General features: G+C 39.2%; 1 protein-coding gene across 1 annotated transcript in view; it reads right to left on the reverse strand.

Annotated features, from left to right (window-relative positions):
- Positions 1-13,804, reverse strand: part of antxr1 (ANTXR cell adhesion molecule 1) — a 92,281-nt gene that overhangs the window by 58,172 nt on the left and 20,305 nt on the right. Inside the window, exons 2-8 of the mRNA XM_002935307.5 lie at positions 9,411-9,482; positions 8,244-8,315; positions 6,825-6,906; positions 5,292-5,325; positions 1,542-1,621; positions 1,323-1,391; positions 438-518 (exon numbers count right to left, since the gene is read on the reverse strand). Of these exons, the coding sequence (XP_002935353.2) occupies positions 438-518; positions 1,323-1,391; positions 1,542-1,621; positions 5,292-5,325; positions 6,825-6,906; positions 8,244-8,315; positions 9,411-9,482 (490 nt within the window). The remainder of the gene's footprint in view (positions 1-437; positions 519-1,322; positions 1,392-1,541; positions 1,622-5,291; positions 5,326-6,824; positions 6,907-8,243; positions 8,316-9,410; positions 9,483-13,804) is intronic.

Raw genomic sequence — 13,804 nt, forward strand, 5'->3', positions numbered from 1 at the left:
CTCTCCTTCTTCTCTTCCTGTCTGTAGAGTTCTTTGAACTACTTTGACTCTTGCCCAGCAGTTCTGACATGGTTGTCGGCCTCATATCCAGAACGCCAGAATAAAGAGAAATGAAAGACATCTGGACTAACTGAACCCTTTCTCAAAGCTTTTAACTGGAGCCAATGATGCAGGTGTACGGCAGCCGCTGCTTGGTATAAGTGTAGCCCCCACATGCCCATGTCAGTGAAACAATATTTTTTAATGCTTTTCCAATAACTTCAGTATTAAAGTGAAGTTGCTTTTCTTTGGTGGAGTTAAGCCCCACTGATAATGCCCTAACTATAATGGAAATCATTAAGCCATGCAAAACAAATACTAGAACAAACCTTCCCCAAAGCTTTTCATCATCAGAATAACAAGAAAGCCGGCATTGTTATAAGAAGCAAAATACTCACGGAGCCAATGATATCTTGTAGGGCTTCAAAGCCTCCATTCACTGGGAAGACGTGATCTTTGCTATCAGCGATTCGTGCCAGCTATGGGCCCGGGTAGCAAGGACAGAAAAAGAAAGAAAGCGATGGTGATTTAAGTGAATACGTTTGTAGTCTGTAGACTTTAAGGGGTATGTCTTTTTTTTAATATATGTATGTATGTATGTATAACTTTATTTATAAAGCGCCACAAGGGTACGCAGCACTGTACAATCTTACAATATACAGAATTACACACAGGGAGGACAAGTGTTATAATAAATAAATAAATACAATATATATATGCACAAGGGAATAAGTGCCATGTGGTATGAGACACAGTAGGAAGGAGGTCCCTGCCCCATAGAGCTTACAGACTAAGTGGTTGGGTAACATACAGGCACAAATATATTCAAAGTGTTCCCATAATTATAAACAGTCTCCAATGGCAGCAATAAAGCTCAAGTCATATCTTTTGGAATCAAAAGAAGCATTATCGGAGTCTTTAAAACAAACATTTATTCAGCTGATGGGAAACAAACTTTGGATCACTTGCTTCTACCCAGAATCCCCTGCTTTAGCTGAACTGCTGTTAACAAGAAAGGGTTGGAGCCTTTGGAGCGTTATCAAAGATGGGAATAAGACTCAAATATTTATGGCAACATCAGAACTTGGCCTTAATAAACACTATTTTTTACAAGCACAAGGCTCAAGTTTAAAGGCACACATACAGTATCTTCATCTTTCAGAACTGAAGCTGAAAGTGAAAACTTAAAGCTTCTGCGGGAAAAGTAAATGGAGCACACAGAAAAGAGGCCACGTTGCTAATCAGAATTCACAGTTTTAATGATATAATATATAAATACATACCTGCGTCTCATTGAAATCTTTAACACCTACACAGTAAACCTGGGCTCCCAACTCACGGGACCTGTTGGCCTGAAAGACAAAGAGGCTTGAAAAGGGATACAGAAAATGATTATTATTACTAGCTTACTCACTCAGTTCTAATTTATATTTTTGTTGGTCAATAAAATTCCTGTCCTACATAGCAAATTGTAAGCGTGGAAAGAAGAAAGCTGCTGGTACCTCCCGTTCCGCATAGTAGAAGAGATCCTCATGCAGCTCGCCATCAGTCAGGGCAATGATAACACTTGCTGTCCTGTAACCTGCAGAGAAAAGCATCATCTGGTTCTTATACTCAGGCATTGGTCAAAGCACTGAACTGACTGACTGAGCACTGAAATGATACTGTATCTAATAGACTGAATAGACTGAATAGACTGAGTTCCACAGCCTATAGACTTGGCCTGGACACTCATGTCTTTGTATGGTTACAGAGCTCAAGCTGACTAGGAGATGTCACCCTAATTCCTAATTAAACCAAGATGGGATTCCTCTACTGCTCAGGTCAAACTACTAAGTTTCCCCTTACTTGTCCTGTGCCTGATAGCTACAACCCAGCTGGTGTTTGACTGGCTTAGCTGCCAAGTTGCCAGCTAGGGACGGTGCCGGTATTACAAATTTACTAGGAATATATCTGCCAGTAAATTTCTAAGTGCAGCATCCCTACCTATAATTCCTCTCTTCCTTGACTTTATTCAAGGCAGATCAACCCCTTTTATATAGAGGCCAGCCTCTGTCCTGCTGATTTCCCTGCGCCTCTTGCCAATACTCCGCCCCATCCACCTATTCCCCTGCCTAGCATGCCCATTTCCCCACCCCCAAGTGACATCAGTGCTCACCCTTTAACCTAAAGGTTGGTATTAAATGCTCAGGGCCTTCAGCACCACTCACCTACTCCAGGAAGTGGCATCCAAAGTGAATGAATCCTGTAATTTCCTCCCTTTCAAAATTTGGGAACCCACCTGGCACCACTGACCTCTATAAAAGGGCATGCCTAACATAGAAAACCCTCTAACAGGCTCAGGCCATTGCTGGAGGACAAGTACCTTTAAAATACAACCTACAACAATGTAATATTCATGAACAGCGACTTTAAATATAAAATACTGATTCCTCTGCCCCTCTATTCCTGGGCATATATTACGCCCACACAAAATGCAGCATATGCTTTGCTCGGTATGAATAATGTATTCTAGTAATAAAAACCCAGCAATGGCATCTGTGGTTAATTAGCACATACTGTAACTAGGATTCCATGCCAAAGAAATCCCTGGCCAGGTGTCATTTCTCCCAAGATCAGTGCAGATCTTGTGTCTGTGAATGGAACAGCTACTTGTGCCAGGTAGAACATAGGCCCGCTTTAAATATTGGTTTGGCCCAGGGCAACACATACAATCCATCCTAGAGGTTATTCTTCACACTGCTGCTATGCTGCCTTCATAGTTACACATCTTCATAGTTATACATCTTTATTTGTTTGTGTTTATATGCATGGGCAATCTGATTAAATAATTGGCAGGTCCAACCCTGGGGATATATAATTGGCTGTGACATCTATATCCTGCATTTGATTACTAAATGTTTGCTATTTCTAATGCATATGTATTTGTGTCCCGATGCAGCAAGCAGGTCTCTGACAGGTACCTAATTGGCTCTCATCATTCCTCTAACCCAACACCTTCACTAACCACTGTGACATTTCAGCTGTTGCAGCTGGGATTTCTTGACCTACAGCTGGTTTTATTGGCAACCAAGATGCCAGAGCTTGCAATCTAAATCTCTTGGTAACGTAGATATGTGCAGCATTGTTTGTTTGCGCTAATAAAATGAATTTTAGTTTAAGCAGAGAGCTGGTTGGGGTTTCTGAGTATTTTCTTGCTTCTTGGCAGAAGTTACTCCAGTAAATTCTTGGCTGTTTCTACCTCCTTCTTGGCTGATACCTGAGCTATGCTCTCAGTCTGCTTCTCCCTTGCAATATCAAGTGCACTCTGAGGTCCCGGTCCAACCCCATCATCATTCCACTCTCATTTCAGATTTTTTTATTATTGGGCAGGAGCTAGCACTGCAAGCAGAACAAATAAGATCTAGATACTTGTATGCAGATACCATTCCATGGCCTTTAAATAAGCTGGTATAACCAACTAGAGGATAGCCTTGAAAGTGCAACGTCATCTTCCTTTCTAAACAATTGCTGGACCTTGCAGAACCACATGTTGGATAACTTTGAAGAAGTATTATATATACAAACAGATATTTTTAGGCTTGCGATGGACTAAAAACCAACCCTTGTTTATCTATCTAGAGATGAAACACTACGGATAATATCCAGATACAAAGCCATACTATGTCCATCACAGATATCTATTACAGGGTTGCACCAGACAATCCTCTGCCCATGCACATAAGCAAATGCAATTATTATGTTAAACATAACTTACTTTGTCTAAACAACATGTATTATTTAGTGTTATCAATGCCCAAACCATGTCAGGAAACAAAATTTGTATTGAATATATGAGTTCGGATTAATGTGCTAAGCAAAGTTCTAGTAATTGCTCCAAGGATTTTGACGCAATAACTATTTAGCGAATGTTAAGTTCTTGCAGATCTCCCTTTATGGTCCCAATTAAGTATGTCATAGACACATTGTTTAAAGTGCACGGCAGCAGAGTTAAACATATTGCAGCAGCTGAGGAAAATATTTGTGACAGATGTTTTTCTGTTTTAATTTTCCATTCTAAATCATGATCATATTCTTTGCATTGTGCAGCGGCACATCAAATGCAAATGATTAAACAAGTAGGTACATTTTTACCTGCTATAATTTAACACCTTCACCTTTATGTACATTCCAGAACAATTACCTTCAACACCTTAGAGTCCATGAGCAAAGGTCAAAAGCAGGAGCATTAAGTGCACAAAATGCCATTGGAGTGCCATGCAGTCCTTCTAGAGCTGTTTTTGCACCCTGAACCAGGTTAAATTCTGGAAAAGGGTGCAGTGTGCAGTGCTGGCAGCATCCCTCGTGCCCCTTCTCTCTGCAGCTTTGCTGGGAGCTCTGTATATGGATCTGGTGCAACTATTTGTGCTGTCTCCTAGGAGGTTTCACAATTGCACATCAGTGCACAACAAGTGTGGCTAAATTTAAAGTGCAAAGGAGGGCACCCTGTTCTAATGGCATACTAGAGAGGCAGGCAAAAAACCCCATTGCATTTCAAGCAGAGGAAGCAACTCGGCACCTCTAATAAATAAAGGGAATAATATACCAAATCATTATATACTATATATATAATGCACAAGGGGGCAGGTCATGGAACTCCCATATAAGTCCAAGCAATTATTTTGCATAATACCCAAGTGTCAGTATGTCATGTGAGATACTAATAAGCATAGATGGTAACTCATGGCATCATGGCTGTTCTGTTTGATTGTGTAATAAATTATATTATTCAGCATATACACAATAGATGGTTTGTCCACTGTTGCAAATTTGCTGGGAAATTGGAGGCTATTACCCTGTATAGCTGTAGCTACATTGTTCATTTTGATTGGATGGGCGTAGCAGTGAAAGAGGCACAGGGCTGCAACAGTTGTGTCTAATACTGGACATTCGCTGCACAAATTTATGTTAAGCATATGAAATGAAGAGAGATATAGATGTGCCAGCTCTTACTGATCACCTGATACACACAAACCATGTGTGCCAGATGCATCAATACCGCTTCCTGCAGTGGTTTGGGTTGCCCAAATATATAGCAAGTTTTACTCATTTAAACCCCTTTTTCCTATTTTTAGACCCACACAGGACTATACATCAATATATATGAGGTCTTACCAACCTGCAATATAATTACACACCCCTTCCATATTGCAGCTATGGCTATCATGTTGCTACTTATAATGTAAAAAGGACAACTTGTCAGACTACTTTACCTTTGATACTTTCATGATAAATCTGTTCACTTGCCTAAAATGAAAAAGAGAGTGAGAAATAAATGCATTATTATTAGTGGGTATTTGGCCTGATGTGGAATGATGTTGTTATTAGATGGCTCTGAGGTTTAGCTGACAATTATACACAATTATACACAGCGGCGGGCCATTGGTCAGTGTGGCTGAGTGGCTTTTTGTTCTTGAGAAGAACCTGATGATTTTCTCTGCCGTAAGGGATCATGTGCAATGCAACCAACCCCACAGAAGCACAGCAATACCAGAGCCATCCATTCAGTAGTGTCTGCACTTTGAACTGCTTCCAAAATGAAATACTAAACCTTCCCAGTAAAGGCAGGCAAACCACATTAATGTGGCTGCACGGCCCTTATCTACTAAGTAGCATTATGATTTTGTTCTGACTTTACTGGCTGCTGTGGTGAGAGTCGTAAATGAAATGAAGCACTGTTTAAATATAATTCCAATTAAAGGTTATTTTATTTTCATTTATGATTACAAATGCAATTTGAAAAGTGCAATTTTGGAAGCAATTCCCTGTGGGTTTTTTTTACCCACAATAGACACACTTCAAGAAGAGGCGGGATGTAGTATTGCACCCCACTAATGTCAGCGGACTCTGTCCACCTCCTTCTGATGGCCATTGCTTATTTGTATACTCATGCCTGCCCCTTCCCCGCCATTGATCCCAGAGAGGGGTGGGTATATAACAAGGGTGGGTATATAACAAGGGTGGGTATATAACAAGGGTGGGTATATGACAAGGGTGGGTATATAACAAGGGTGGGTATATAACAAGGGCTGGCATGCTCGGCCAGCTGGTTTCAAGCTAGGAATGGGCAGGTTAGGGTCAGATGCAGGCTGTATTAGAAGAGTAATGCAAGTAGCGACTTTGGATGCAAGTACCTTTAATGAAGGTACCAATGTGTGAAATAATGCAGTTGTAAATGAGCCCAGTAATATAGGTTATATTATAGGCATTACATCTGATGATTATTTTTTCTGTGTTTGACGTGTAATGATATAAAATTATTTAAATTCCACAATGGAGGAGAAAAGGGACAGGCGGAAATCATACATTTTCTCACATATGGTCACTAGCCATCAATTACTAATATAGGTAATGGTTTATGCCTTTGCAGAACCCCTAGCAACCAATCAGACATTTGTTTTTCTTGTTCTATCGGCAAAATCTTAAAGCTGATAGTAGTTGTTCTAGTACCAAGCTGGAGAGACAGATATAGTAGAACCCCGATTTTATTTACCCGGATTTTGCATTTTCCCAGAATTGACACCATTTTTTTCACAGGCTCATACACACAAGCAGCATTTTGTTCCCCCCTGGATTTTATATTTCCTGGAATTTACTCTGTTTTGCACCGCCCCCCTGGGAAACATAAAATCGGAGTTCTACTGTATAAGGATATATAATAACAAAAATAAATATTTCATGCTGTATCTATAACAATGTACTAAGGTTTTAGTTTTTGTTTTTTTTGCAGTTTAGCAGTTACTTACCCTCTCGATGCCCTCATGCATGTAAGTGTCTCCTCCGGGAAGGACTTTGCGAAGCTCCTCTAGACCCTGTCTGATCTGCTCTCTGCCATGGGAATAACAAGATGTAAGACTAAAAACAATACTCATGTGTATATTGTTATTACATTGTTAGTAATAGGATGACTGGAGGATTTGGCCAGATAAGGTATGTCTGAGCAGGGCTTTAAGTTGGATCTCTCTAGATTTGTCCTGACATCTCTAAATCATAACTCCTACATATAATAACTCTCAGCATCTTCTGTTTTCCCATGTTCATCTCAGCCTGTTGAGTAACAGAGTTTCTGCCACTGGGCAAACCTCCTTGTAGGGCCCAACTTCAGCTTGGATTCCTCATACTTGTGGCAGGACATTATTTTTATTTTAAATAAGTGTTGCATAAAAGCAGTGAGTATATGGAAGAAAAAAAGGTAATAAATAATATATTTTGCCTGTGTAAGCTCTTCTTTTTCTATTAGCTGCATAAGCTGCATGTATATCCCAGGCCCATTATTCTTAATTAAAGTGCCAGTACTGCTCTTCTGCATCTGATCCGTGAGTCTTTTTCTAATTAAATTCTATTTTCTTTTTGCCTCTGGGACACAGCCATCTACTGTTTCTCATTCAACGACTACAGTGATCCTCTGCCTACATTATCTACCTCCCTGATACCTAGATAGGAAGTAATATGGCAGCTGTAATCACCATGATCATTTGGCTGAATGTATTCAGATGATGGGATACCTGCCTATAATTTATTTGTGTATAACAGAATATTATATTTATTAATTAGGTTTTTCCTTTCTACAGGTATGGGATCCCTTATCCGGAAACCTGTTAGCCAGAAAGCTCCAAATTACGGAAAGCCCGTTGCCCATAGACCCCATTTTAATTAAATAATTCAGAATTTTAAAACTAATTTTCTTTTTCTCTGTAGTAATAAAACAGCACCTTGTAATTGATCCCAACTAAGATATAAATAATCATTTTTGGACACAAAAGAATGATGTTGGGTTTAATTAACATTTTATTGATTTTTTAGTATACTTAAGGTATGGAGACCCAAATTATGGAAATTATCTGGAATATTATTCTGGAATTATTATCTGGAATACCCTTGGTCCCGAGCATTCTGAATAATGGGTCCCATACCTGTATTTAGAAAACAGGGGGAGTACAAAGAGTCAGTCTGATGCGATGGGCCAAATGAGATGGTTGTAGAAGGTAAGTCTGAGTTACTTCTAAGAATGTTTAATCATAGTAGGGGAAGGGATGTGTGGCTATGTATATTCACACAATTGCTCTATGGTCAGCCATTTGTCAGTCCGACAGAAATACTGGCTGGGGCGAGGTTATCACATGACAGAAAACCCCTGCAAATTACTTTCAAAATCACCTAATTACCTGTCCTCTGTCAACCTCATTAATGTGGATCCTCTTGTTGAAAAGACAATAAAAGACATTCTAAGCTGTGGACTGAAATGAAAAAAATAAAGTATTTTAATTGTGTAACAGTGTCAATATAAAACCAATTCTCATGTAGTTTCAAGCTTTATGTCTGTGCTTTGATCTATATTTATTCAATTTATTAATTAATGACTTATGGCATTGCATTGTAATCAATGTATCAATATTTGCTACAAAAACCCATGGCACAAAACCAGGACAACCCATTAATTCTATCTATATAGCATCCTTCCAGGGGGATCTGGACATAATGGCACATCTAGAATATCCAATGCAGTTTCGGCCTTCAGTGCTTAAAAGGGGTATTGATGAAATTAAGAGAGTCTAAAGGGAAATCAAAGGCCTCGGTAATGAGAATAGGGTGGTCAAGTTTGGTCTGTTTATACAGGAAAAGAGATGCTAAAGGGTGTATGATAACGATGTCTAAATATACAAGGGGACCATACAATAAATGCTCTGATACTCTTACACATTATTCCAGCAGACACATGGGCATCCATTCAAATAAGAAGAAAGGAGGTTCTATTTTAGGATACGAAAGGAGGTTTTCCCAACTGAGGTGAATTGGAGAGGCTTCCCAATAAGTTTTTTTCTGCTTCCTTTGGATCAACTAATAGTTAGGCAGGACAAAAAGGTTGAACTTGATGGACACATTTCTTCTACAACCTCATCTATTATGTTACTATGAGCCCATATCAAGCTCTGCAACTAGAGGTTGAAGGAAATTGGCACATAAAAGGGATGGAATTAAAAAACTTGTGGGATTTTTGTTGTGGGACTATGCTGGGGCTGATGCACATCTAGTTACACCAACAAATAAGGGACATTCAATGTGTTCCAAATATTCCATATTAAGGGTGATTCTTGGTATAACTGACACAGACTACCTAATCTGAGTCAAATAATATGGAAGTTCTCACTCAAGTAAAAAAATGATCAGTATGGTAAGACCACTTTCATTGCCACCATCAAGCACTGTAGCTTTCTAACTGGGTCCCATGCCTGTTCATCCCTACTTGCCAATAAAATAAATCCCTATATTCCATCTCTTCTCTCACACCCTTCCTAAACCCAATATAATGCTGATTACAGCCGTATACACACCCAATGAATCTCTGAGCCAGATGTTCAACAAAGTAAAAGATTTCACTCCAGTGGTGGAGAACGCTGCCAGATCTGGGGGAAACACATTCACAAAATTGTATGTTAGTATACTGTAACTCAAATATTGTCCAGACGTTGAATGATTACAGTTTTATAGTCATGCAACACAGCTATCGCCTAGGAGCACCATGTTAATTCAGTGAGCCTCTCCACATTGTTCCTATTACCACGGTTTCTTAGTTCCACAGGCACCTAAAGGTTAGGTTACCTAAATGAAGGTATGTATTAACAAGCACACTTTTATCTTGTTATCTTGTTTTCATGAGGTTCCAGGAACTGAACTGTTGATAGTCCTTTAGGGCTCCTGTTGAATTCATAACATAATATACAGGAATGGCTTGAGAAATAATGTCTTGCCCACATCTGGCCGTCTGAATTTATTTAAAGTTACTTGATGATTAATAAATGTAAATGCAACATGCCAAATTCTGCCTCTACATATGTTCACTCGTAAACCTCCAACATCATAGTAATATAATAGTTACTTACAGAATATTAAGTCCTGGAAACGTTTTTAGTACAAAACGAAAGAATTGCTGAGGGATATTTTTGCTCCAAAGTATAAACAAAGGGGTGCAAACGAAGGCCCCAGTATCAAAGGGAACCACTGCAAACTCACACCAATGTATAACATAGATAGTCTATGCCTATGATTAAGTGCCAAAGGGGCATGAAACGCGTAAGGCCAAGTAGTGCGGGGCTGGTATGTTTTAGGTGATATATGAATGAAGAATTTTTGGAGTGTTATAGATTTTTGCACTGGAAACCTTTTTTTATCAAAAATTGTCTCTCATGGTACTGTTATGGTATCAAAGTGCTTTAACCAGTTACCACCATTGACAATGTTTGTATGGAAAATATCACGCATTCTGTAGTATTCGTTGCCCTACGGTATGGTGGCAATGCATAGCATTGATAGAAATATCACATAGGTCAACTTTCCTGTGGCACTGGAAATAATTGATGGTAGAAAAAGTATTGAACAAGGCACAAGAGCAGCCGTTCCACCAGTCTGTGAATATAGAATACTGGATCTTCTCACCAAAATGTGTATACTTGAAGAAACCATCTAGGACTATTTATTTATTTATGAGAACGCAATTACAGAATTCCTAAAATTAGTAGAATCCTCATTTGAATCTACAAAAGTGGTTTTGACCCCCAACTTGAGCCAGATAAAAATAAGTCTCCCCATTTGAAGTATCGTCCATGATATTGTAATTTTAGTGACAGGCAAAATAGATGTAAACAGTTTTATATCTTCCATACAGGAATAGGTTGTAACTTAAACATTTTTCTTGATCTCCACTTCAAGCCAATAACATTTCAGTGCAGAAGAGGAGGAGGATGAGCAAGTATACAACCCCTCAGTGTTACATGCTGTAAGTGGGAATGGCTGGGAACAATATTTACGCAAATGTTGCACAAATGTTGGGACCAGCGCATCTGATGCACATAAAATTAAGACTACATAACTGAGTACTTATTCGGATCCACCCATATCTCTGTGGGAATAGTTTTTTACAGAAAAATTAAATTATACATAACAAGTGAAGCCTCCTTCATTTCCAATTAATGTTTGTTATGGTAATGAAGTTATAAATGCATTTTTGGTGGAGTTCTAGGTCTCTAAGGAGCAATGTGACAATGCTCACCACAGTAAAAATCCACAGCTCTCTATTAGAGAGTTTTAGAATCATACTTATCAAATATTGAACATTTACCCATTGATAAATTTGCCCTTTAAAACCCCAGAGGAATGAATGAATTGTACTGTGGTGGGCTGATTTCTATATTTCTAAATTTGATAAATCTGCTCCTAAGAGTGCATTATGTTTATTTCTAGGGATTATTTGTGCTCTGCAGATCACTTAGACATAGTTGGCCAGTGAATATATTGCTGTATATGGACAGACAATCCCTGTTTAGGGCGAGGGCAATTATAGTAGCTTAATGCACAAAACGCCATAATGTCCTATTTATATTGATAATGGGTGAGTGCATAGAATCTCTTGTCTTTGATTATATGAATTTTGCGGTCACAACCTCATTGCATATGGTTTTAATGGTTAACAATGTAGTGCTGAGCACAACTTCCCGTTTTTGCTATAGTTTATACAGGGGCTCCATGTTGTAGCTCCTATCCTTTCCTGCTACAGTCAGGTGATCCCAGTGGGGGCTCAGACACAAGGAGATTAGTCACCCATAACAAATCTCCTCTATCGCGGGCAAGTAATCTTCTCCAAATGCCTTCCCTCTGGCAAAACATATGTGTCTCTTGACACATGGCTCGACATTGCATTTGGAGGAGATTAGTCACCCATCTCCGTGTGATAGGGCCCTTAACCTTGGAAAGCAATGAAGTTGCAGGTAAAACTTCGTCCTGTGTAAAATATATAATGAATTCTTAATTAACCGATCAGGGGTCCACAAACTTTTTTTACCCATGAGCCACATTCAAATATAGAAAGACTTGGGGAGCAACACAAGCATAAAACATGTTCCTGGGGGTGACAAATGAGCGTTGTTATTGGCTATTTAGTATCCCCTACGTGGACTGGCAGCCTGCAGGAGGCTCTGTTTGGCAGTTCATCTGGTTTTTATGCCTCCAAAAGTTGCCTCCAAGCCAAGAATTCAAAAACAAGCACCTGCTTTGAGGCCACTGGGAACAACATCCAAGGAATTGGGGAGCAAAATGTTGGGGATCACTTAACTAAATGAAAGTTAGTGTATTACTGGCCAGACAAGGGGTGACTGACGTACTTGGTCAGCTTGAATATATTGCAATATATGGACAAACAATCCCTGTTTTGGGGGAGAGGAGGGCATTTCTTGGTAGCTTAATGCACAGAATGTCTTCATGCCCTATGTATATTGATAATGGGTGAGTGCAGAGGATCTCTTGTCTTTGCTCTGCAGATCTGACTAACCTGATATCATAGACATTATTACAATATATAGCAAATATTGCTCTGTAATGTGAGGTATACATGCATATTGTTTATTTTAGAATGGTTTATGGGATGGGAGATATGCCTGCACATATGGCTCAGGGAGAACTTTCATCCCATTCCCTTACACAGAATGTTAAAGACTAGTTTCCAACAACAAACTGAGAAGTCTGGCTGATAAAAACACAACTCAAGGAGCCAACACAGTTGCTAAAATTGCTACTATTTTATGAGAAAACTTCCTATATTCCCAAATGTCTATCAAATCATTCATGTAAGCACGCATGGAGTCACTTTGATGATCTCTGCCATAATATTGGGAACCGCAGGCCTGCTGACTTGCCTGTTTGATTAAATCATTGCTAAAAAACATATTCTAGAATGGTGAAAAAAAGTACAATATCAACTGCTATCTGTCGTCATGTACTTAAAATGTTTGGTCTTTACCCAAACCAAAAGAGTTGCATATAAAAACAATATCCTTGTTTTCCCTTTACCTAGAGCACCCTCTCGGCCTGACCTTACAGATTAGAACCTTTAAGGACACAGAACCACAGCTAGACAATGAATCCCAGGCCTCTGTTTCCTCAACAGTACACTGTTTATTCCAGCTCTGCTGGCCAAGTTTAGCTGAAATGCATCATGTGGATTTAATGAATTGCCATAAATATTGTCAGCTGCAAACTGCTGACTGAGCAGATCTCCTGCTCCCGCTGCCAGAGCAAATGGAAGAAAAGACAGTAAATTCCGGCGAGGAATCAATTCTACAATGGAAGTGATGGCAACCAAGCTGATTTTGTTTAAATATACTGTATATTAATAATATTATGGATTATACTTGTTATCCGTTATTCTTACAGTGCTGACATTTGTTATGTGGAGCTTTACAGAGAGCGTTTATCATTCACATCGGCCCCTACACCAGTGGAGCTTACAGTATGTCACGCAACACACACACATGCAAAGCTCACATGCTATAGTTTAGCATCCTTTTCCTATAAAGAACTACTAATTGCTAGCAGCACCACCCACACAATGGTTAGGACACAGTAAGGCTTTAGTTGGGGTGTGTAAGGGACAAGGAGAATTGCACTGGAACTTAACCCAGGATTTCTTGAGTCAAAGTCCTATCATTTTTGCTCAAATTTTCTTTTAGAATTGTGTTCATTAATAGGCAATAAATAGAAATTCATATAGTTGTTGTGTTTTTCTATCAGGCATAGGGGAAATAGTTTCCCACTAGGAAGATTTTCATTACAGCCTTGTCTTACTAGTCATGTCCCCCAAAATGCATCAGACTTTGCCCTTGGTTTGATGGGCCTTCTGGCATCTTTTCATGGATTATGACAAAATAGCAGTGCCATGGATAGAGATAAGCAAGGC

The sequence above is a fragment of the Xenopus tropicalis genome, chromosome 3, assembly GCF_000004195.4.
Source record: "Xenopus tropicalis strain Nigerian chromosome 3, UCB_Xtro_10.0, whole genome shotgun sequence".
NCBI lineage: Eukaryota > Metazoa > Chordata > Amphibia > Anura > Pipidae > Xenopus > Xenopus tropicalis.